The sequence below is a fragment of the Scleropages formosus genome, chromosome 12 (assembly GCF_900964775.1).
Source record: "Scleropages formosus chromosome 12, fSclFor1.1, whole genome shotgun sequence".
NCBI classification, from domain to species: Eukaryota; Metazoa; Chordata; class Actinopteri; order Osteoglossiformes; family Osteoglossidae; genus Scleropages; species Scleropages formosus.
In genome coordinates, this window is record NC_041817.1 from 25,482,219 (window position 1) to 25,507,935 (window position 25,717).

Genomic DNA, 25,717 nt, shown 5'->3' on the forward strand with positions numbered 1-25,717 from the left:
TGTCATTACCGTTATTTCGCTCTGTCGCACTTTTTGTTCAAACATCGGCCTCTAAAGCTGCGCTTCCGGAACATTCTGAGCCGTCACCGTCCCGCTTCGCTGAAACCCCCCCCTGCCCACCCGGACCATGTTCCTCTCCAGCTGGCAGTCAGACCAGGCAAGAGGAGCGGCTGGGAGCCGCCTGACCTGCGGGGGTGGAGCGTCTGCGGGAAGCGCCGTTTGGCGGAGGCTCTGCGCCTCCATCTCGCCAGACCTCCTGTCTGCTCGCAGAAACGAGCGCTCAGCAAACACCCCCGGGGCCCCTTGCGGCGCACAGCGGCTCCGCCGCCATCGTTGATGAAGGAACTGCTTTCTCGACTGTCTCCAAATGCTCCGAGTTTACTTCATCTAGGAAGCCGTAAAGGACACCTGTCCCCGACACGCAGCGCACCTGTGTGTCGGGACCACAACTCATGGATCCCAGCAAAGGTGGACATGGAAGAGTCTCCGCGAGCAACGCCCAAAGGCTGCGCTGGAGGTCTGGAAGCTGTTCTGCACCGATCGCCCATGGACCCTCATCAGGACGTTAATCCTAATTAGCCAACAACGGCTGAGGAAAAATACAGAATGTGCCGCGTCTCACATGTAATGACATGCGTTCCGTGATTTGCCTGCGATTCTTTCCTTCCTTCCCCCCACGGTTCTGTTTCAAAAGACAGAAAGTGCCGGAGTGGCCTTGAGGAGCGTGTCCGCCGACACACACTCACCGCACACAAACTCACGCATAATGAAGGTTGCTGCGCTCCCACTTGTGGCGAGGGGGGTATCTGGAAGGTACACTGACTATGACCCCCCATCATTTGCATTACATTTGTATTTATTCATTTAGCTGTTGCTTTTTCCCCAAAGTGACTTATAATGTTAAGCGACACACATTGATTTACTCAGTTCTACAGCAGGGTAATTTTTACTGTGTCAGTTAAATAATGCATGTCCTTTGTAAGCACTGCAGGGAGTGGCCCTGAGACAGTGCTGGTCACGCGTTACCGCTGCCCTCTACTGGACCTCTTGAGAATAGAAGCAGCATGTGATTGGCTGATCGAAGGCTCAGAGCCCTTGGATTGGTCAAGAGGGAAGCAAAGCCTGCGGTGCCCCACAGCACCTTATTTATTACACTTTTGTCTTCTCGCCATAATGATCTGTACAGGAATTTTTTAAACTGACAGCTCCACTTGTGCTCATCCCTCACCCCACCCATTTGCTTGAGGTAAAGTGGGAGTGGCTTGTCAGGTTTCCATGGTGATGGGAAAGGAGCGGCATCACTAGACAACGCGTGGTGGCCTACCGTCGGTGATGAGGGCCCGGCTCGTCAACACCCTGCCCAGCATGAACTTGAGAACCGCTAGGATGGTGCACACGATGCCGCTGATGATGGACACGCTGAAGAGGAAGTCGTCCTGCGGGGAGAGACAGTTTCACAAGGCCATTAGGGATGTTTCGCCAGGACCACTTTGCCAGCAGGCGTACGAGCAAAGAGCAGCGAGAGCCATAGCAAACTCTTATCCCATTCTCATCAGAGTCACCACGTCATAAAAGGGAAACTCGGGGACTGTTTTAAGGTGTCACCCGTCAAGGTACGTGGTGCTTGGGGCGCCTCGAGTTATACGCCCTTGTGTTCGTGCGAGTGTGTGACTGGAGGCTGCGCCCAAATACGATGCCGCACAAGTTGAGCCGCTGGTGAATTTTCGCTTTCGCGGGCGTGTCCCCCGAGGGCATTCGTGACACGTCGACAGCTCGTGCTTTTCTATGTTCATCCTGTGAATCCGGATGCCCTCGCTACTGCACTTCTTAAGGCTGGCTGTCAAAGCGGAAGCTGTAAGGACGTCCGTGACGAGGCACTGGGACGCAGGACATCGCAGAGTGAGGACGCGAGTCTTGCAGATGCCTGCTGCACTAAAATGGGTTGAGATTGCGATGCGACGACGTGGATCAGAATAGTGTGGACACAGCAGTACAACATGAGTCACCACAGCCATGCACCAGAAGGACATGAGACAGTCTGTCTGAGCCCTGGGTTTGCCTGGCGTTGGGTGTCTCTCTCCTCTTATGGACTCCTTGAAATGTCAGAAGTGGACGGATGGAAGCAGAGAACCAAATGAGCAGACTGGTGAATGTGGGTTTGAAAACGTGTACAGTAAAGACAGTCATGTGACGGGAGGAGCCAGGTTGCCCTCAAAAAGGGGGAAAAACGGGCTAAATGACATTTTCTGAAAGCACCTCAATCACAGTTTTTCCCAGTAATGTAACAGTTACACTTCTTCATTTAGATGACCATTTTCTCACAAACAGCTTACAATTATTTACCCATTTGTACAGCTGGGTAATTCTAGAGGAGCAATGTAGGGTAAGTACCTTGCTCAAGGCTACTATAGCTGAAGGTGGGATTTGAACCTGCAACCTTTGGGTCCAAAGGCAGTAGTTTTAACCACCGCATTCCAGCTGCTCGAGAGCCTGTTTCCAGGGAGCAAGCTCACGGATGCTTTATACCCTCGTACGACTCTGTGCCGAAGAGGAACGATTGTCTGCGGCTGCACATTGTGCTCGTAAGAACCTGCCTCCGGTGGTTTCCCGAAACGGGGATTTATTGCACACACCGCTTTAGCTACCATTCTTCTGTCGGAGCAGCACAGTCGTCCAAAGTGTGGACGTAGCTGTAAGGGGCCTTTCGGGGTACGTTTACATTCAACATATCACCTTTACATTTATTCCTGTAGCAGATGCTTCTCTCCAAAGTGACGCAGAATGCAGGGTAAACGAAAATGTGTCAAGAACAGACAAAGAGCTTTAGACACAGACACAGGATTATGGACACACGGCTTGTCTGTGCTACCACCAGCTCCCTCAAGCAGCTCCTGTAGGAGTGACATTTAAATAGCAAATACATAGATAATCACAGCAGATGATGTTAGACTCATTTTTGGAGCTATCGGGAGAGAGGTGGCTCTGAACAAAATGGGTTTGAGATCCTCCTTGAATGTTGAGAGGGATTCAGCAGCTCTGAGGGATAGAAGGAGTTTTTTCCCAACACACGAGGGCCCAAAGATGAGAACCTTTAGATATTTGATTCTGGACCCTTGTGAGTGGGACTACCAAGCAGTCAGATGGTACAGTGAGTGATCAGGTCCTGTAGGGAATAAACCCACAGATGGTCTTGTGGACCTTAAGCAGATTGCTGAACGTGACACAAGCAGCTACAGGAAGCCAATGGAGAGAGACAAGGTGACGAGAAGACTCTGAGGCCACTCCAGAAGGTGTGTCATTAAACACCTATTAACAGACAGGACAGGTACATGTGTAGAAGGGTACGTGCAGGAAGTGCGAGCAGTTCCACAGGAGGGTCCACGATGAGCTGTGCAGTATGGCACTGTTCAAAGGCAGACACTGAGCCTGTGACCCCTGTGGACCTACAGAGCTTTAAAAACAGCTGCAGGAAAATTTAGCAGCACAAGTGGGAGAACAGAGAAGAAACCTGCAGCAGACTTGGAGATAATAATGTGCAATTAACGGCAGAGTCACGAAAACCAAACTTTTAGCGAGTGCCGCTTTCCCATGTGGCTCTTTCGACTGGTAGCATTTGCATTTCTGAGCGAAAATTCGGAAGTTTATTTATTTATACTCGATTTAATTTTATCCGGTAATCTCCTAAAATGGGAGGAATGTGGTGGTGCAGCACTTTTGGCCTGTGCTGCTCTCTGGCGGGTCTGGGGTGCCTTGTGACTGACTGGCGTCCTGTCCACAGTGTGTCCCCTCCCCCTCCAGCCCTGTGCCTTGTGTTGCCAGGTTAGGCTCTGGTCCACCGCGACCCTGCCTGGGACAAGCGATTTCAGCCTGTGTGTGTGTGTGTGTGTGTGTGTGTGTGTGTGTGTGTGTGCCTTCTGAATGTCTGTCTATTGCGGAGCGAGCACCACCTGTTTTTATGCAGATGACAAGGAGCACGCACACACACACACACAGACACACACACACTTCTTCCAAGCAGGGTCACGACGAACCGGAGTCTAATCCGGCAACAAGGGCACGAGGCTGGAGGGGGAGGGGACACACCCAGGACAGGATGCCAGTCCATCACAAGGCACCCCAAGTGGGACTTGAACCCCGGACCCCCATAAGGAGCACACAAACAGAATAGCAGTAGGGGCCACTTTAATTCAACTCGTTTCCTCGGTGTTTAAAAGTTGCGCCTGAGTGTCGGCGACCGATCAGGAGCTGAGGCACGTTGCACGTGCTTATGGGATGAACTGGTCAGCAGCTGGAGCTGAAAATGAGTTTGTGGAGACAATGTGCTCTTTCCATCATCCAACATTTGTCCTAATTATAAAGTAGTTCCCAGCTAATAAAATATTAACATAAGAAATGTACAAAGTACTTTTATTTATTATAGTGACATCCAAAATTCATATAGAACCAAATCCATAAATAAATGAGATGACTTATGCATTATTAACTATTTGTACTTTGTAATGTAATTTCGGGGTAAAAGAGGCTTTGTATTTACAACCAAAAAGAATTACAAAGACTTACAGTCCCAGTTATATTGAGGGGGCGAAGACTCAGCATGCTGCCATTTCCATACAGCCTTCTTTCGTTCCTTCCGTCTCGGCCCCCGTTTGTCAACTCTCAGAAACACGTGACACCCCGGTATCCTGGAGACCCCTTTCTACTCTCTCGTTCGCCACAAAGGGAGCTGTGTGCACTCCTACCTGTCGTCGAGCGCCAGCGAATGCCTCCAGAAATGGACCTTTTCCTCTCTCAATTTGGTAATTACAGGGCAGGACCTGCCCGTGCCGCAGGGGACACACCTCCGTCTGCCTCTTTGTGGTCAAATGAAGGTGCGTGAGGCAGGTGCGGTGGATCCGAGAAACCAATTTCCCCCCTCCTCCATTTTTAATCTGAGCCTGGACCCAACCTTTTATTTCCTTCTCTGCTCTGTGAGGAACGGCGAGACGTGATGAGAATTGAGCACCGCTGGCCAGGGCTCCCTGAGGAGGAGCGGACGGTCACCTTGGCGATCTCTTGGGCTGAAGTGGAAGTCTCTTCACCTAATCGCTGACCTGTGACTCTGGGAATCTGGGAATCTTCTCAGCCAGCGAAGTCTGACACATAGACCGGCTACTAATGTGCGGTAAGATGGGTTTGCCAAAGAGCCAAAGATGTGCCATGAAAACAGACTCAAAATCAGATGCGGAGAGCTTCTGCTCTCGTGAGCCGAGCAGATTAATACATTGATTTCCCGCTGATTGCACTGGTTTTCACCAAATTGGTTCCAGCGTTTCATCTCCGAACAGGTGTTGTGAACCGGAGGGGGTGGGGGGCGTTACGGGTTCCTCGACCGACTGCGATGTGCCTTTCAACCACCAGGTCGAGCAGGACTCAACCAGCAGAGTCCAACACGGGCAAAGCCTACAGTGAAGATGAGGAGAAACAAATGCGAGAAAGAGGGTAGAAAAAAGCTGGGAAGCTGGACGTGGAAGAAACAAGGTGTGAAATACAAAGACTCCTCTGAACTGCGGAGCTGGAACAGAATGGAGCAGATCTTGGAGCAAACCAAAGGATAACTTTCAATGGAAGCTCATGAGACAGGTTGTCATACTTTGGACGCATCACAAGGGTTGGATTCTCTTGATGAGGCGATAATGATGGGAAGAGTTGGAGGGATAGAAGAAGGAGATGAGCAGGAATCTGATGGATGGACTCAATCGCTGTCACGGTGGACGCATATCTTCCAACACTAAGGACACAAGTGGAGGACAGAACGTTCTACAGGGACTCTGTATATGGGGTCATGGACTCGATTTTACTGCCTAGTCATTTTCTAACTTACTGGATGGCGGAAATGTGGACTTACATTCCACTCTGGAGAGCAGGCGGTGTGGTGGTTGGTACTCTGGCTTTTGGACTTGCGGGACTTCCACCATGATCAACGTATTTACCCTACAATTGTTCCATTAAAAATTACCCAGCTGTATAAATAGGTAAATCAATGTAAGTTGTTTTGGAGAAAAGCACCAGATAAATAGTAAATATAAATCGGCAGAACGGGGATGTTTCATTTACAATTCTTTACCTGTTTGTACAGCTGGGGAACTTTTACTGCATAAATTCTGGGTATCTTGAGCAACGCTACTCCTGGAGAAGATCGGACTCAAACGTGTAACCTTCGGATCCGAAGACAGCAGCTCTTACCGCTACGCCACCTGGTGTTTTGAACACTGCTCACCGTTAAGAGTAACATCATGACAGCAATATTCCAGGGTCATTCTTGTGTACAAATCTGGCGGTCTTGTGACAACTCGCTGGACGCAATGACGAATCACTAGCTTACCAGCTGCATCACGACTCGCTAACGATTAGCTCTTATTTCTATGACATGACGTCGTGAAATATTTTTACGCGGTCGATGCAGACGTTAATAGGGACCGGCATCCGTGGCTGTAGGATCTTTCTTGTGCGTTTCGGTGAATCGGGTTCTCGCCGCCGAGTCACGCGCAAACACACAGCGGTCTCACACTGACTTGGCCTTCTGCTGGGGACCCGTGAGGAGCCACGGTCCGGGAGCTCTGCAGCAAGGACATTAAGCTTCCAGAACATTCTGAGTCAACATACAACCAAGAGGACCATCCATGCTCCATGGACATGGCGCAAAGCCCGCGTCTTCTCCTTTACCGTGTTTTCCTGAGTTTTCGGTGCACTTTGATCCCAAGATGAGCACTGAGAGTTATTCATTTGTTGCTCATTTTCAGCTCTGTGGTGCCGACGGGGATTTAACTGACCTCCCAGTCCGAGGGATCGCGCAATGTCATCTTTGCTCGCTGAGCTGCTTCAAATTATTTAGCCATTTTTACTGTACCAGTTCAGGGTAAATACCTCGATCAAGGGTAATACAGCAGGAGGAGGCGTTCAGACCTGGACCATTGAGTTTTTAAGGACGGAAACATTTCACCGTTTCCTCACTTATTTAAATCACTGTGACACTGCGGTTCCTGCAGGATTTGAGCCCACACCCTTCAACTGCAAAGCAGTGGCGCTAAGCACTACGCCACCTGCTGTCCAGGTGCTTTAGCGGTGAATTATTGTGCCCTTTTGTATGAATGCACAGCGTGATGAACATCAGGCTGCTGTTTGTGGACGTGCTGCATCCCGCAGCTACACGACAGCGGCCCAAATGTCAGCCAGCACCGAGAGCTCGCTCCATGGGCGCTGTCTTTATCCCGCCCCCCTGCCGGGGTACCCGCGGCGGTTCCTATCCGAAGGACCGCGCCGTCGGACTCGGCTCGGTCGCAGCCGCCGTCGGAGGAGGGAAGCGGGAACCGAGGGGTTCGTCGTTAACATTTTATAGGTGGAGGAAGGGGGGAGAAATGGAGCGGGTCTGACATCTGCGCTGGGTGAAGGGAAAAAAAGATCTGAAGTGCTGCAACTATTTTTAGACAGTGCTTGTATGCGCCAAAAAAAAAAACGTCTCAGCGGGCCCCCGGCAGACCGCGAGTTCTGAGCGCCGAAGCCTCGCGCTTTTGATGAAACACGGCAACCTGCGTGTTAGAGGAGTCTGCGCTCGCCTTCCCCTCCCCTCCCCGCGCCTCTCCCTCCTCCTCTGTCTCCGCGCTCACATTTCTGCGCTGTTCATGCCCCCCATCCGCTCACAAGTTTGTCCGCGAGGTCTCGCTGCGCTACTGACCGCTGTGGCCTGGGGCCGACGCTCGTGCTTAGCAGGCTGCAGGCAGGCGGCCTGTTAGCGCGTTGGCTCGTCGCGCGCAGGAAGGGCACCGACCCCGCGCCGCTGTGTGAGACCCCGGATGCGTCTCGCCCGGCTACCCGGCGTGCGGACATTCCTCGGCGGCACCGCTCACATTGCGTACGGGAAAGGCGTCGACGAGAAAGCGATGATCCGGTTGCGTTGAAAAACGTGCGCCCTCCGTGGGGAACACAAAAGGCTGATTTATTGCGACGGACCGCCACCTCCGGCACCGCCGGCACCGCCAGCGCCAGCACCGCTGCAGATCAGGACAGGCCTTCCGCATGAGTGATGAGCTTCGGTTATTAATAACGCGCTGAACCAGAGCCACGCTGCACCATAGCGGAGTTTGCACCGCTAAGCAATAACCCGTGATGTATAAATTAGAATTAATGGCGAACACTATATTCTATATTTCATAAGGCGATAGGGCTGTCGGTGTCATGCGGGGTAAACAGCTGCAGCTCGAGGAGCTCAAACTTTGCTCCTTAGTTTATTTCATGACACATAAACGTTCCTTTGTCTCTATGAACGATACAGTCGCGTCATAAAAATTGCGCTCTTGTATTGTTACCGTTACGCTTCAGGCTTAAACTCCCACGAACTCCACGTCGAACCGCCATCAGAGGCGAAGAGGTAGAAACCCAAAGGCGGTCGGATTTTCGCTGGTTGTATTTTCAGTCCGGACGAGTGTGGGGAGCACAGCTGGTCGACGCCGGACCGCTGTTTGAACGGTGGATGGACGAGAAGATCGGCGCTTTGCATGCGACTCGCACAGCAGCCGGAAAAGGTCAACAGCAAAGCGACCACCTGTCGGGGGCACTTGACAGCCTGTGTAAATACACCCCAACCACATCCCCACTTTCAGCGCCAACGCGCCGCCGCCGCCCTGATTACTAACGAAATGTTAGCGTGAAAAATTCAGAGCATCCGCCTAAGAATCAACGGTCCCCTCCCCAGCTTACTTTTATTGCATTTAGCTGATGCTTTTCTCCAAAGCAACTTACAGTGTTAAGGTAACAATTATTTACCCCTTTGTACAGCTGGGTAATTTTACTGGAGCCATTTAGGGTAAGGACCTTACTCAAGGGTACTACAGCCAAAGATGGGGGTCGAACCTACGGCCTTTGGAGCCAAAGACAGCCGCTCAAACCACTACGTTACCGGCTGCCCATCTACCAGCTTTCTGTCTCATCTCCAGCTGGATCACAGTGTTTGTCACATCAAACTTCTCCCTGCATCACGCCGAGTCTTCGGGGCTCCTACGGACCAGTCCTGATTTTTAGCCGAAATCTGCTCGGTGTCCCTACGGATTCTTCGCGTGACTCCGCTGTTTTTCGTTCCTCGTATTTCCTACGACGTGCCTTTGACTTGGGGCATAAATCCACTGTGAGAATTCTGGTGCGAACACATTGGTTTTCTCCGCCGCCGTTGTTTCCAAGCAGGCTTTCCTTCCCTGGCAACGGTCTAACGGCACTATTTCGGGAGCGGAGCCTTAACTCGCCGTCCTGCATAGCTTTCGGTTAATTGCTAAAATAAGAGAAGGAAGGAAGGAAAGAAGGAGCGCAGATGCCACGCAAAGAAGCGGGATGACGTCCGTGTGACTGGTGAGTCATCGGCCGCCTGGCGCGTCTCTCTCCGAGGTGTTGCGTTGTTACGCCATAACACCTGAGAGTCCGCAGATGTGGAATTTACACTCGGCAACACAGCTCAGGCAGGAAATTAAACATTTAATTCAGGATCCGGCGATTTATAAAAGCAGGGCTCTGCCTCGGCCCGGTCAGGAGTCCAATTTAAGCAGCGCTGCCTGTGGAGTAAGGTGGAGATTCTCACCCAACCCCACACACGCTCGCTCGCTCACTCGCTCACTCACTCACTCATTCACTCACTCACTCTCGCTCTCTCTCTCGGTCATTTTTTACCTTGGTTTCCCCTGCTTAACAGGCCTGTTTCTGTAAAATCACCCTGTGGCTATTATACTTCGGTCAAATTAGTTCTCTTTCCTCTGGGAAAAAAGATACTTACGTTCACAGACCAGTAAAGCTGCACCGAAAACTCGGCATCCTGCCAAAATAAAGGCGCTGCAGACAACAAAATAATGGAATAAATGCTATATGTAATAAAATGTGAATCCAAAGGCCAATGAGCACCCGTTAAGTATTATGAAGTTTTTCACGCCCCACGTGAACAAACACCGTGTCTTTGATGCTACAGTTTCTTCTCTATTTATTCTACTGTTTATTTTCTTTTTCATTTTACAGCAGCAAACAGTACGGGTGCACTGCACTCGGAGAGTTGCAGTCGGTGCATTTTGTTGATCTCCAATAATGACAATAAAGGGGAATTGAACTCAGTTGGGCTGAACCTTTGGGGACACGGTCCTGCTGCGGTTTGAAGGAATCCCTGTCGCATTTAAACGGATCTGCACTGCCACGCTGAATTTCACTTGCTGTGTAGCGAAAGGACCATATAACGGGGAAAAAAACACTGCTGTTTGGAGCCAAAGGCCTCTTATTTGAGCCAAATGTACTACTTTTCATAAAGCACTCGAGTGAATTTGTGTGGGAAACTGTTCTGCGGGGGACAAGTATATGTTTTTCTCTGGAATGAGCCCATAGTGAGGTGGACGTTATGGACCACGGTGGAGATCCCTGGACCCCTACAACTTGAATGAGATTATGACGTGACAAGACAATATGTATTATTATTATTATTATTATTATTATTCATAATAATAACACTTTCTGCTGCTGTTGGTTCAATGCAAAAGGTACTCTTACCACTTCAGGAAGGATCTTGGTGGCCAGGCCACGGATGGCTTTTCCCAGAATGCACAGCGAAGAGAGGATAAACACGATGCCCAGGGTAACGCAGGCGCTGGAGAGAACAACGAGCAGGGGTGAAATTCACACTGTGCACGGGAGAATGTGTAAAAGTACTGTAATTCAGCTGTTTTCATATGATTCACTATAAAAATGACCAGTGAAAAGAAACTCATGGCGCGGGGGCACCGGGGTTCATCCGGTAGCATTATCAGCACTGCCAGCTCACGGATCCACGCACGTGGGTTCGATTCCCAGCTTACGGTGGAACTGGAGCAGTCGTCCTGTGTCCATGTGGCTTTGGAGAGCATCCGGAAACAAGCCGATGAGTTGCGCTGGTGTGTCGATGTGTGCGATTGCCCTGCCAGGGCCTGAACCCACCTTGCTTAAACAGCTGCACAGCACTGATGGCCGTGTCGTATATTTAGACGGAACCTATTAAAGTTGCACCGGAACACGCAGTTAAACCAGTTGGATGCTGCGGCTGGCAGGCTGCCAAGCCACGCCCTCCTGCTGTCTCCCGGCAACCCAAGCCGAGTGTGGGCTCGTCGGCCTATTAACAATTAATGGGCAATTAACAAAACGTCTCTGTCCTGGGGTCGGGCTCCCAGTGTGGGAAATGTCCCGGCTGCGTCAGCACCTCTCTTCCTATCTTCCAAAAACCCCGAAACGTCTCCCCGGTTCCCCGTCGTCACCACGGCGCAGTTTTTTTGCGTTTGAATGGACATTAACAAACTTGGATCGCTGATATAATGTTAACAGCTCAGGGACGATCGCCAGCTGGACCCCCAGCAGCGTGACATTGAAGATCCGTGACTATCGGTCTCACTGCCTGGACAAGTGAAAGCAATAGGAATTGTATTTTTAAAGAAAAGAACTTGGTTTTGTGGATTTTTCCCCTGTGGGACCACTTTAAAGCAGTGGTCTGTTTTAGAAGCTACATTTGCAACACTTTATGCCAAAAAACTCCAAAGGGTTTTACTTGTTTTAAAAACTTGCTCTATGCAGTATCCCAACCTTCTGGGATTATGGCGAGTCTCTTAGAATAAAGGAAATGAAGCGACATCTGCGCTTCCTGACAAACCCGCAGGCTTTTAATCCTGGAGGTGCCATTGATTCAAAGCGTCCAGAGTGAAGAACTTTGATTTCACCCGTCCGAAGAGGCTTCGCGCTGGGTGCGTGCGGAGAGACGAGCGCGGGATACACGCGTGCCCTGCCCAAAATAGAGCGTGACGGACACGTGGAAAAGCCCCGTTTTGGAGGGGTCACGCATCACGTTAGTTTAGTTTATTTGCACAAAAAAGAGTAAACAGTAGTAAAATTACAGTGAGTACAACAGAACGTGTCGGGGAGGTCAGAAAACCAACAGGTTTATTGTGGGACGGAGAAAAGGGGGGTAAAAATATATTAATGAGGTGACAGCGGAAGTTAGGAGTCAGTTCTCAAGCTGAAGAGGCGAGAGGTGGGACTCTGTACGCAATAAAGGACAGAAGACTAGTAAATGTGACCGTACGACTGACATGTTATGTGAACCATTCCAAATTTTATGTTGCTCCATAATATATTTTTAGGTGGTTTCTTGAATAATATAACAGATTCGTGATTACAGATGGACAGATAGATTCGGAGAGACAGGTGGATTCTTCCCTGCGTGGGGATCATGGAATCGTAATAAGAACGTGACTCGTGTGGTTCGGAAGTGGGGAACGTGACGGTAGGATGAGGTTCGGGTGGAGTACCTAGGATGACTATCATATGTTCTTCGGTGCACGTTTTGTTTGAGCAGCAGGGAAATGGGGGTTAACTGGGTGACAGCATCCTGTGACAGCATGTGTGCGTGTGTGTGTGTGTGTGTGTGTGTGTGTGTGTGTGTGTGTGTGTGTATGTTTCCGGGCATGTGCCAAACCAAGCGGATGGCTGCGCCTGCCGGTGCCTTGGGGACCACCGGTGGCCGGGGGGAAAGCGTAGCTAGGCAACGCGGGCCGGAAGCAGCCATGCGCAGTGGGAGCGGCGATGGAGCTGACAGCGTAGGAGGTGCGGGAGGCCCCGGAGGTGCAGCACAGCACCGCGAGCAGATGCCTCCTCCCCACCATCGCCGGGCCGCCTCCCCTGGGCTTCCCGTTGTGTCAGAGCGCACCTCCGTGATGAATTAGTGAGGCGGAAAGCCGGATCTCTCCGGCCTGTCCGCATCCGGCAGAGGTAAGGCTCCACAACGAACACGGTTTTACCTGTTCAGCAGCCACGTGTGGAACCGAGCGCACGGCCTGCGTGCACGTCTACCTGCCCCGTTTCGTAGTGGCCTTTGACCTCCTCCGCATCTCCTGTGCATCTCTGCGCCGTGCGGAGCCAGTCTCTGTAGGCAGCAGACTTTCAGGGCAAGTCACCAGGACTTAGTTTGGTTATTTCCCATCATGCACCACTGCAGCGATGCCGAATGCCCTGGTGGAAATTTGCACCCTAGCCAAGCCCTAATGTGCCCTCACCCCGCTATCTCTCCGTGAAACTGTCCCAGCAAATTCATCTCCCAGTAACTGAATTATTCCTGTCCTGCTTTTTGCCCCCCCCCGTCAGAGAACCGCCCCACCACACCCCCACAGAGCGGAGGGCGATCATATATCCGCTTGCCACCTGGGGCTATGTGGGACACTGTTGGAAGGAGAGAACGAGGCAGTGCCTGGTGCGCCACGCGTCTCAGGTCTCTCCTGACCGGCGAACGCAGCATCGCACGGCAGACGTGCGCAACCAATAGATGGGTGTAAACAAGAGTAAAACAAACGAGCAGTAATTTCGCTCCGGTTCTTCAGGATCACGCTGTAACTCCATCCCCTTTTCCTACGGACGGTTTACAAAATTCACTTTACAGCATCAAAAAAATTGTCCTGCAGTATAAATGGGTAAATCACTGTAAAGCTGGTTGTGAGTCACCTGCGGTATAAATGGGTAAATCAGCGTAAGAAGCGTGGTGTACAAACCTAAGTGACTTCGGAGAAAAGTGTCAGCTAAAGAAATTATTAACAATAATGAGTCGATCCAAACGTTGCCTGACCAATATAAACAGCGCAGACAGCATATAACCTCACCATCGATGGACCGCAGCTGGTAAACCAGTTGTCCTAAACTAAACCAGTTGTTCCAGTTAGAGCTCAGAGGGATCAACAGTGTCCTGGGAAATGAGACATAACCTCCCTTGATTATTACGACAAATGTTTTGCGCTTAGGAACAATGATAAACGGACACAGGTACGTGCTACACACGTGTATTTTTACACATACTTGCACGTGTCTCTAAACCGGGATGCGGAGTTACACACGACAGCGCGATTCACGGTGTCGGCCGCACTGACGTCATCCTCTGCCGGTAAACAGCTCTTCATTAGGCTCGGATTTTTCTCGCTTTGTAACGTTCGCAAGCCGCCGTAGCCATTATTTTCTAACCAGTGTTTATTCCAGTACAATCTGTCTCTGAGGTTGGTCTGCACCTTTCCTGTGCAACAAATTCCATCCTCAGACCAGATCAAAGCCCAGAGTGGGCTGATGTCATTCATCTCCATGGTGACCGACATCACAACAGGGCATCCTGGGGGTCAGCAGCCGTGTACCCACTGGCAAACACCCCCCGTTGGAGTCGATTAGAAAACAGGAGACTGCTGAGGATGGGGGGCTGGAGGCTCTTTGGTGTGGGGGTTGTCTTCACATCTCGACCAGCCCGCTGTGTGCCTGCGTCCTCACTGGACATCAAAGTGGACCTGCTCTTTCCCTGAGCCACCTCCCTCCATAGGAACGGGCGAAACGAACGGCTGCCGTCAGCCCCCCGTTCCGTATTTGACACCCCCATCCACCCCTGAGCCAGTAGCACCGGGGGGGTTGACGCATGGCAGTCATCACCCACACAGCATCAGCGCCCACCCCTGCCTGGTGGTCTGCACATGGAGGTGTTACTCCCAAAATAATGGAGGAAAAATGTCATCGTCATCTTAAAAGTTTAACTCGTCTGCCGTACGGATGAATCAACTGTGATCGAACGTTTAAGAATTCCGAAACTAATTCACAGTTCTTTTGGGTGGACTGCAGAGAGGCGGAGTCTGTGTTCATATGTACTTCCTGGGGGCGGAGAGTAAAGAGGCGGAGCCTGTACTCACATGTATTCCCTGTGGGTGGAGTGTAAAGAGGCGGAGCCTGTACTCACATGTATACCCTGTGGGTGGAGTGTAAATAGGCGGAGCCTGTACTCACATGTACACCCTGTGGGCGGAGTGTAAAGAGGCGGAGCCTGTACTCACATGTATACCCTGTGGGCGGAGTGTAAAGAGGCGGTGCCTGTACTCACATGTATTCCCTGTGGGCGGAGTGGACAGCAGCAGCGTTGCTATAGCGCCACAGCACAATGATGGAGGACAACACATCCAGCGTGGCATCAAACTGGAACCGAAAAGAGCATCACATCACGTTCAGTATAGAAGCGAATCAAGCAACTGTAGAAAACAGCACAACTGTGTATATCTTGTTTGTTCATTTCTTGGTAATTTACTGTGAGAGGGTCTCTGAATTCATTGAACTCCTCAAATCGTAGACGATGTATTAAACTCAGCTGTACTTACAGCGAATCCGAACGCAGAGGCGCTGTACCTCATGAAAGAAACAGCTGGAGATCAGAGGGAAGAGCAGAAATAAATCAGAAACAGGAAGCACACGCTGAGCATGTTTATATATTTTTAATTAGTGCAATGAGATGCATCCATGTTTTCTGTAAATTTGATATTATGCAGTGACACAGTTTCTGGTTTTATTGTCAAGGGTTTTTATTAACCCACTTACTGGCAGTTGCATGTGTTATTTTAGCGATCTTCGGCGTATTGATTTTAAATTAATATAATGTTTTTTTGTGCATTTTTCAATGGATCTTCGCAAGTGGACCCAAAAATAGACTGGAAAATCTGAGAAGGCAAAAGCCATCATAATACGGCAGAGGTTGTGAGCATCACCGAAGAGGGCTGGTGATTCCTGTAACGCGACCTGGGTTGGCTGGACGGCAGCTGCCTTGTTATTGATCAAGGTTATTGATCCAGCTGTACCCAGCAGCCCTCTCGGCCTTGAAGAGCTCCTGAGATGCATTTTATAGATTCCAGCATGTGCGCACTTCTGCAGCAGCTACACAGTAAGTGGTTTTTCTCTGCAGAGATGCTCTGACCATGACCGTTCGCACTCTGACCGTGACCGTTCGTCCGCAGGGAGGTGAGATCAAGAATTTAACTGAGAAAATGTCTGTTGTTATATCCCAGGGCGCTAAATAGAGACATGTCATGGCCACCATACATGTGTATTACATTTATTCATTTTCTCCAAAGCGACAAACATCTCGTAGAAAATACAATGTGTGCATCACATTAGGCGAAAGAGACACTTAGATGCAGACGTGTGATTCTTAAGTGCAGTTAGTTTCTTTCTTTCCAGCATACGAACCAACGTTCATCGCACGAGTAGCTGCATAAAACTTTATCTGAATATCGACGATTCCTGATCACCTTCCTAGTCATTGCTTTTTTTGAGATACATATAAAAATTTACATTTCATTACAGGAGTAGCTGTGTAAAGGTTTATCTGGGCATGATCTTACAGTTATGGTGCATGAATGTTTATGCTCTACATGAACTTAAGAGATGATGGGCAAAGTGAGTCTGGAAGAGGTGAGTTTTAAGACCATTTTTTAATAAGGACAGAAATTCAGCAGTTCTGAGTGACAGGGGGAGGTCGTTCCACCACAACGGATCCAGAACCGAGAACCTTCGCGCTTTTTTCACCAAAGTCCTCTACCTTAACAGACAAAGCAACACGGCACAGACGGCATCTGTGGGACTCAGAGAATTAATTAAGCTCACACTTCTGCCAGAAAAACACAAACACGTTTGGAGACTGTGGAACAGCAATGGGGACACACCAGATGTCTCAAAGAGAGGCGCAGGGATGGTAGTAAGAGCTAATGAGGCCTTCAAGAGGGCCGTCGGATCACCGATAAACAGGTGCGGCGGCCGCTGCCGAGCAGCCGAGCGAGAACGACGGGTCCCCGACTGTCACTCAGACACGGGATGGCGAATAACGCCGACTGAAGAAGGACAGGACCCCAGCATGGCGGCCTCCCCAAGGATAACCGGCAGCCGGCCAAGTTTACACAGCCGGTGCGCAGAGCACGCCATCTTCCCTTTTCAGTTGCAGATCGTCTGTCTTTCCACTTTTCTGTCTGATCCTGTAACAGGGAGCGGCAGCTGGGGTAGCAGTAAGAGCTTGTATTCGAAGGACCCATCTTCGAACCCCTGCATCCCCCGTACAGCCGTCCCTCACCAAAAGAGGTTATTTCATTCAGTCGGCTCACCCCATTGAGAGAATATATGTTGCGAGGGGCCCAAATTCATTTTATCTGTTACGGAGAAACGTTATCGGTTCCTGGAAGAAAAAGCGTGTCAAAGAAATTAAATAAAATCCAGAATAAAAGGTCTTTTTAAGCACGATAATGAGGCGCTGTGTAGCGTTGCTGATCATTTGATTCTGAGATAAAAGCCTCAGTTATGCCAGCGTCATGGTATTCATGTGTATTAAAGCTGTTTATATGATGCCATGCACGTGTGTGTTTCCATGTGTCTGGCAGGGCAGCGCAAAGAGAAGGAGGGACGGTGTCCTCGGCAACACCGTTTATTGAAATGTCCCCCCTCGGCGGGTAAGGCGAGAGCGGAGAGAGCGTCTCTGCGTGACACGTTGAGCTTCCCAGACCGTCCCCGTGTCCGGCCCCTCCCTGTTGTCCCGCACCAGTCACCGTTTCTGTAAACGGCACAAAGATACATACCTCCTCACCCCCCGAAAGAACCCGTCGCGTCGCAGTGATTTACGTCTCCGAGTTACATATTTATGGTTCATTCCTCCGTGGACCCAGGTTTGAATCCCACTTCTGCTGCAGTGCCCTTCCCCTCAATCGAATCAGTAAAAATTACCCAACAGTTTAAATGGCTAAATCATTGTAAGCAGTTTATTGTGCAAACCTGACACTGTGAGATCCTTTGGAGAAAAGCATGAGCTATGTAAATTACGAATAATTGCCATTTACACGTATTCATTTAGCAGACACTTTTCTCCAAAGCGACGCACATTTCGGAGAACAACAAAGTGCATCACATCAACAGAAGGCGAGATTGGGATGCGGACACGTGATTCTCGAGTACAGTCGATTTGTCACATAGCACTGTAATGTAAACCAGTAAATTGCAGCACACTGCGCTTCGGGGTTGGGTGGGGCAAAGAAGGAGCCAGGGGAAACGTTCGTGACAAACATTTTGCCGAACACCAGCGCACGAGGAAATAATGCTCTCGCTCAAAGGACCCCTTTTCCTTCAGGACATGCACCTCAAGCCAGCCTAGTTAGTACCCCTCTGGCTTTTTCCCGCTGCCAAACACAGTCACCCCATTATGTTCCCTGTAAGTCTGCCCAGTGGTTGAACACTTAATTCCATTTTTCCCATAATTCAACTATTAACAAAAAACACATTTTCCCGCCCAAACTCACGGTAATGCAGGTCATCACAATACATTACACAAGTAGCCGCGTACAATTTTTTTAAAAATAATTCAACAGATAACAAACATGTACACGTGCATTTTTTTTGTAAATTTTAATTTTGTGTTATTTTATCTTTTTGCTACACTGACTATGCTGGTGTCGATATGTGAAGGACGCTTCTCACGGTGCTACCGCTGAAATACCTCAAGATCTCAGAAACGGGTGCGGCCTTCGTATGCATGTTGTCCTGAGGACAAAGACAAATGTGCCGAGCGGGGGGGGGGGGGGGGGGGCGGTGAGCGGAGCGCTGCCCTCGCGGTGACCTGCCTCTAACAAAGGTAGCTGGGGGAAACACTTTTATCCGAGACTAACGGAAAGGTTACTCCACACTGGGCCTAAACAAGCCGGACACAAAGAGGACCTGCGGCTGGCGACACTCTTCTTCTTAACGCGCCGCCATCCCGTTCCTGATCCAGGTGCCGAATCTGTAATACAGGCTTTGCACATGACGCTCTGTCTCGCTATTAATATTCAAGGCTCGCAGTCTTACGCTTTTATCTCCGCTGCTGGATGTGTCTTGTTTTCCGTACGCCTTCATTAATGCAGCCCGGCGACAGTCGAACCGTTTTCAACTGTCTAATGATGCCTTGTACGGCATCGCGGCGGCTGCTTTCAATCGCCGGTGCGAGCGAAAGGAGTTGAAGCGTGTCGGAGGAGAGCTGAGATGCGGCAGCTAATGAGGACGAATCGCCGGCAGCGTTGCCGCTGCTGTAATTAGCGGAGTGTCGCACGGCGGAAGCGGCGGATAATGACACGAGTCTTGTTTGTTGCACTTAGGGTGCTGGACCAAGCTGGCTTTCGCGCGGAACTCGTCGGGCTTCCGGAACAATCGCTCCTTTTTGCTGTTATCCCGTCAAACCGTGACAGGCTACAACACGGTCCTGGGAAAAGGCCAGACGGGAATCGACAGGAAATCGGCCTCGATGCTCATTAAATTCACCTGAGAACGACAAGGGCATCGGCGAAGAGCCTTGCGGCGATTTCTACCCCTCCGCCACGACGGTTCCATTACCCAGAATGCAGTGCTTCACCCTCAAACGCAGCAAAGCGAAATGCACTCACGATTTTGCTTTGCCTATGATTAGAGAGGCGACCGGTCCAGGGAGAAGGCCTGGATCCAGCGTGTGAAATTTAATCACAGCTCTGGGCAATTGTCTCGGCGAGATCCACCTCGCGCTTTATCAAAACGTGACCGGGAGCACATCTCATCTCTTCCTGCAGCGATAGCCATGGCGACACCGTCCTGAAGAGCCGCGCGGACGCAGCAAGGAGCGGTGCAGCCGCGATCCTGCTGATGAGCTCCTCTCGGATTCCTGCTCGGAGCTGACGGCAGACTCGCGCCGATTACTGTTAAACTGTATCTCGGTAATGAGTGTCGGAGAGTGATGTCAGTGGCAGGTATCGTCCTCCAGCGTATTCACTCATGGAGGATTCAGTGGCACGAGAGGCACTTCAGTACAAAGAAAGGGAGCTATCGGCCCGTGTCAATCGCCGAGATGCCGTGGACAGTCCAGAATTGTGAACAATGAGCTTTTCTCATAAATTAATCCAAGCGCACAACTTAATGGACAGACTGTTGCACTGGTGCGGTTTCATAAGCGGTGAATAATGCACATCTACTGGCGTAGTCTTGCTGATTGCTTTGAATCAATGCCAGTGTCGCGGAGGTCCATCTTCATGTTGCTTATGTTTATTTTTGCTCAGTTGTTCAGAAAAATGCAAAAACACAGTTAGAAAGCAACACTGAGCAATTTATCTGCAGTCCGCTGGTCAATGTAGACCACGGAAAATCATGACTGATATCATCCATCCATCCATCCATCCATCCATTTCCTAACTCCATTTTAGGCTTTTTTTTTGCAGATGAACGCATTCTTCAGTTCAAAGAACATTTACTCTATCTGCCCATTCTATCTTCCATTGCACATGATTATTTTTAAATAAAAAAAAAAATGTTTTGTATGTCAGAAACTAAACAGTTGAATATTCAAATAAATGAACATTCTCTGTTCTTCCACTGCTAAGAACGGGCCAACTCACCATCATAAACTGCCGCCAGGTATTTATTTTTGGCAAGAAGCCCTTCAGGCAACAAAGAGGGGAAAAACCCATAAAAGCTTTCTTGATATCCTCTCTACTCAATTAACAGCTCTTATTGTGTGTTCTTGCCCGGGCTTGCCAGGCTTTCCCGACGAAGATTGTGTCAATCTCCTCCGACTCCTTTGACCTCCGAGCTATCTGACATGGCTTTCACCTGCTGTTCCACTGCAGTGGGTTATAGTTAATAATTCACGAATTTAATAATTCAAGATCGCGGGCCTAACTGCAGAATAAAGTCTGCGTTACAAACAGGGCAGTCCATTAGATGACTCGGGAAGAAAAGCAGCAGCCCGGGACCGGGACGGCTGCAGAACAGCAGCAGGACAGAATAAGGTGGAGGAAATATGGAAGATCTGCAATCTGGGTGTCGAACTTTCCAGTGCAATGATGTCCTGGCTGCTACTGATAGAGTGAGTTCAACAAACGAGTCCCGCCAAGTTGGTTACTCTGCTTCTTACTGGAGAAGGTGTCACTCCTCTCAAGTTCTTGTCTACTAGACTGGAAATGCTAATAGTGAGGAACTTCTGGGTGACTAAATACACACCAGGTTAGCTGAGCTGAAACTGAACTGAAGACAGACCAACCTTATAGCTCAACCACCATCAGCATCCACCCAGTTTCCACACCTTCTCTTCTCCTTCACTGGAATCCACTATAAATATCATTTCTTGTGGTAAATTAGGTTGCTTTACTTTTATGAACATATTCAGTGTTCAAGGACTCGGTAGCTGCTGCAGGTCTCAAGTTGTGTCCTTTGCTGTGCAGAGACATGTGATTCTGGAGTCTGTAATTGCTGGGTTTTTGTGTAGAAGAGCAGTAATACTCTCCCTTTTTCACTTATCTCGTCTGAAATTATCAACGCTTACGTTAACCGGTCTGTATTTTTATTTATCCGGTTTGCTAACCCTGGTCCAGGTCTGTGACATTTGATCCAATCAATAAACTGAGACCACATTTGGAAAGTGCACCAAATGGCTTTGGGAGAGACTGTGCGAGGCAGTGCATTGTGGGAACTCTGTACCCACGCTCTCAGCTGTGTCCTCGTCCACTAAGGTCAGCCTTGCGCCCTCAGGTTTTTGTGTTGCATCCCGTTTTGCACAATCATGCTTTAACTCTGAGCTTTTACATTTATTTAAATGTGACGTGTAGCCTTCTCCTTCCTCAGACCCGTCCATGCACACTATCAGTTTACATTAGGAAATCGTATTTTGCTAAATTTATTATACACTAAGGGGGCGCGGTGGCGCAGTGGGTTGGACCGGGTCCTGCTCTCCGGTGGGTCTGGGGTTCGAGTCCCGTTTGGGGTGCCTTGCGACGGACTGGCGTCCCGTCCTGTGTGTGTCCCCTCCCCCTCCGGCCTTACGCCCTGTGTTACCGGGTAGGCTCCGGTTCCCCGTGACCCCGTATGGGACAGGCGGTTCAGAAAATGTGTGTGTGTGTGTGTGTGTATTATACGGTAGACCCTTTATGTTTTCATAATCTTCGGCAAAAACTGAAACTGACAGCATTTACTTTCGCTGAAAATGAAGGAGGGAAACAGCAATCAGTTTAAAATGGTAAAACGTTTTCAAAAGTTCTCTAGTTAAAAATGGTTAAAAAAAATAATTCTAAGGTATCGCTTTCCTTATTGTAAAGGTATCTGCTTAGCAACCGCACAAACTGGCCCTGATTTTTGTGTACCTATATTACGGTGATTTAACACGTTGGCAAGGGGAGGCGTGTGACAAATTAAGATTCCAACCTGTGATTCATGAACCACTTCAGTGTCACTCCAGATATATAGATCTACATTTATTCATTTAGCTGACAATTTTCTCCCAAGCAGTTTGCAATTATTTACCCATTTATACAGCTGGGTAACTTTACCAGAGCAATTCAGGGTAAGTACCATGCTCAAGGGTGCTACAGCTGGAGGTCAGAGTCAAACCTGCAACCTTTGGGTCCAAAAGCAGCAGCTTTAACCACTACGCTATCAGCTATATATATATATGTATATAATTAAGGTGTATTTATTCAAATAGCATGTCATTATGAAATATATGGCGATGCTTTTTAATAAGATTTTGATTTGTAGCAAATTGGTACATGTTCTGCACAATAAACAACGGAGAGCATGGCAGGTCTTGTCTTCTGCCTCATTACACAACATAAATTGTTTGAGGTAACGGCCGAAAGCGCCTGTAAGATGCTGAGAACTTTTCTTGAGTGCTGCACCGAGCATTGATCTGGACGACAGATTACTCGCTCCAGCACAGGTCCGGAAACCAGCCAGCAATAAATACAAAGCCATTGATTAGCGCTCCCCGAAACACCCAACGCCCATCGATCAGGCCCGAGCGCAGGCACCCGAGGTTATACGTCCCTCATTGCTAAAAACATATTTGTCATTTTCCCTGGCGTGCATCTTCGAGACCACATGCAGAGGAGATGTCTAATTTAAAGACCGGTTAGGTGATCTGAATGGGGACACATTTCCCGACACGCTGCGCACCGCAAATGCAACTCTGAAAGAGATGGGGAGATGGAGAAATACGCAGATGGGCTGTTTCTCGCAGCGCCCGTCCGCGCACGAACTGAATAAGACACGGCAAACAGCCTTGAGATCAGAAGGCTTGTGCCGCGCCTCCAGCTGAGCGCCAGCGCGCAGGTACACTCTGAAGCCCTGCGCACACGTGCCTGTGTTTCATCATCCCAGACCCTCAGAGGAGCGCAGGTGTGGTCAGCTCCTCTGATGGCCAGGTGCGCTTGCAGGACGGGAGCCGGAGACGAGGGATGCTTTGTTCTCGACGTCGATGCCGGTTTTCAGATTTCCTCACAAAACTGCCCTGCACACATGGTTCCGGGCCCCTTATGAATTTCTAATATGCAGCTATTTTTACCGAGTTGCATCAGATGTGATTTAATTATTGAGAGCTGCAGCGGCGGCAGAGGCGACAGCAGGCAGGACGGACGCGTGCGGAAAAGCTCGGCCGCGTGGACGCAAACCTGCCCCCACCGACGTGCCAGGACCCCCCCGGGCGCTGCCCAGGAAACCAGAGTGTGAGCGGCTCCGCCCATGAACGCGCGTTGACACGTGGAGGAGGGGGGAGCGTCTGGGGGCCCCGTTTCCAGGATACCGGCAACATGGCCGGGTGCAAACGTAAGTGCTGCAGAAAGACGTTGGCGCCGCTGCCCTCCGAGGACCCGCTGCCCGAGCGCGAGCGCCTCCACAGCCACGATTAATTGGACACAAATGGGCGAGTTTTCAGCAAGCGGAGCAGTTGGCCCACCGCCACCACCATAATTTGCGCGTCTTGGCTTCGGTCACTCAGGGAGCCGGTCGTGCAGAAACGATACTCGGCGACGGAGTCGCCCCTCTATTGAGTTTACGCCGCTTTGGGCGAGCTTAGCTCATCGTAAATTAGGTTTCCCAGCAAGACCCTTATCAGTCTCTTCCCAGGGGTTCAGGATCGAAGGTTCTTAGCTGTCCATCACCTCGCCGTGGCGGCGCTGATGTATCATCATTGGATTCAGTGTCTCGCACTGTCAACGTTGTCGGCTCAACGGCGGCCTTCTTTACTCCAGCACCAGGGTCGCAATGACCGCTCTTCACTCATCGTGTCTCCAAGGCGACAGCTCAAAGTACAGGCTTAACCTGAACACAAGACCAGAGTGTAAAGTTATACCAGGGTTCGGTGCCCTGGCCGGTCACCACACGGGGTTAGAGCAGCTCCTGCTGACAGATGCATTGGAGCCCCATTTCCATCTTTGTTGTTGCTGCTGGCGTCGTTAAGCACCATCAAGTTGGTTCCATCTCTTGTTGATTACATACATATAGTTTTTCCAGAATGTTCTCGCTTCCAGTTGTGTCATTAGTGTTGGAAGGGGTGTTTCCATCATCAGTGTCATTGAGGCCATCCATCTGGTGGCAGCTCTTCTTTTCCCTCCAAATTTTCCAAGCATCGGCATCTTTCGAACGGAATCCTGTCCTCTCATGACGTTTCTAAAGTTTGACAACCTCGGTGTCATCATTTGTGCTTCCGGCGAGAGTTCTGCTCCCGCTGGACCCATGACCCCTCTGCTTGGTTTGGCCTGCTGGCTGCCCATCCTTGTACACACACACACACACACACACACACACACACACACATTGACTGAAGCCACTTGTGCCGAGCAGGGTCACGGCAAACCGGAGCCTAACCAGGCAGCACAGGCTGGAGGAGAAGGAGATGGAGGAGAAACACCCAGGACAGGATGCCAGTCCATCACAAGGCAAACCAAGGGGGACTCGAACCCCAGATCCACCAGAGAACAGGACCCAACCAATCCCGCTATGCCAGCACACCCTCCTCTCCCATCCTTTTCGTTTCTCTCAAAATGACACTCAAGACCTGAGCTTCACCTTCTTCATTTTTCTAATTATGACCCAACATCTCCTCCAAATCAAACATTGTGTTTGGTTTTTAGAAGATTTTATAAGATGTTTATTATGCATCCAACATCTGAATCTTTTTCAGCCCGGAGAAATGTTTCCGTTCACCTTCCAGGTGTGTCTTGCCACAGAACTAATCATATCATCCACACGGACAGTATTTTAGCTTCATCTGCAGTAAACACGGTAAATACGGCAGAGATTCAGCACTGAGAGGGGAGGTTTAAGTGGCCCCTAATGATCGATTCCCTTTGGCTAAAGTCAAGCTATCGAAACGTAAAAAACAAATTTTATTTTGTGTATTTATTCCGAATGTGAATATTATTTTTTAATTATGCCCAAATAATTGTTTATTTGCTGCACAAAGTGGCTGTTTATGAAGATTAAGTTTCAACATTTAAAAACTACCAGTCATGCTATGCATCTCAATTTTGTCATTAGTGTTTAAGCTGTGAAATGAATATAATATATTGATTTTAATACGCAGTGTAAATGTTTTGATGCCTGGCAATTGTTACTGTTATTAATGTACAATTCAGTTTTGTTTTTCAGGGTTTTCAGGGTTGATTTAAGACAAAAACATAACAAACCTTTTGTGCTGAATGTTGTCTTACGAATATGGAAATGGAGCTGAGTGTCTGTGGTGGCTGAGCTTGCAGTTCAGACTCAGCGAAAAATGCATTAATGTGTTCAGTGTAAATCCACAGTACGTACACCACCAGTGTACCCTTAATACTCCACAGTACATTACAAATAAACCGCTTGCAAATCACATTATACTACCAACACACACACACACACACACACACACACACACTGTCTGAAACCACTCATCCCTGCGGGGTCGCGGTGAACCGAAGCCTAACCCGGCAACACGGGGCGCAAGGCTGGAGGGGGAGGGGACGCACCCAGGATGCGACGCCAGTCCATCGCAAGGCACCCCGCGCGGGACTCGAACCCCAGACCCACCAGAGAGCAGGACCCGTCCAAACCCGCTTCGCCCCCACCCCCC

The 25,717-nt window shown here is 49.7% G+C and overlaps 1 protein-coding gene across 1 annotated transcript in view; it reads right to left on the reverse strand.

Moving 5' to 3' along the window:
* Positions 1–25,717, reverse strand: part of LOC108929767 (transmembrane protein 163-like) — a 44,539-nt gene that overhangs the window by 2,604 nt on the left and 16,218 nt on the right. The window contains exons 3-6 of the mRNA XM_018744534.2: positions 15,189–15,232; positions 14,918–15,009; positions 10,549–10,645; positions 1,325–1,436 (exon numbers count right to left, since the gene is read on the reverse strand). Coding sequence (XP_018600050.2) covers positions 1,325–1,436; positions 10,549–10,645; positions 14,918–15,009; positions 15,189–15,232 — 345 coding nt within the window. The remainder of the gene's footprint in view (positions 1–1,324; positions 1,437–10,548; positions 10,646–14,917; positions 15,010–15,188; positions 15,233–25,717) is intronic.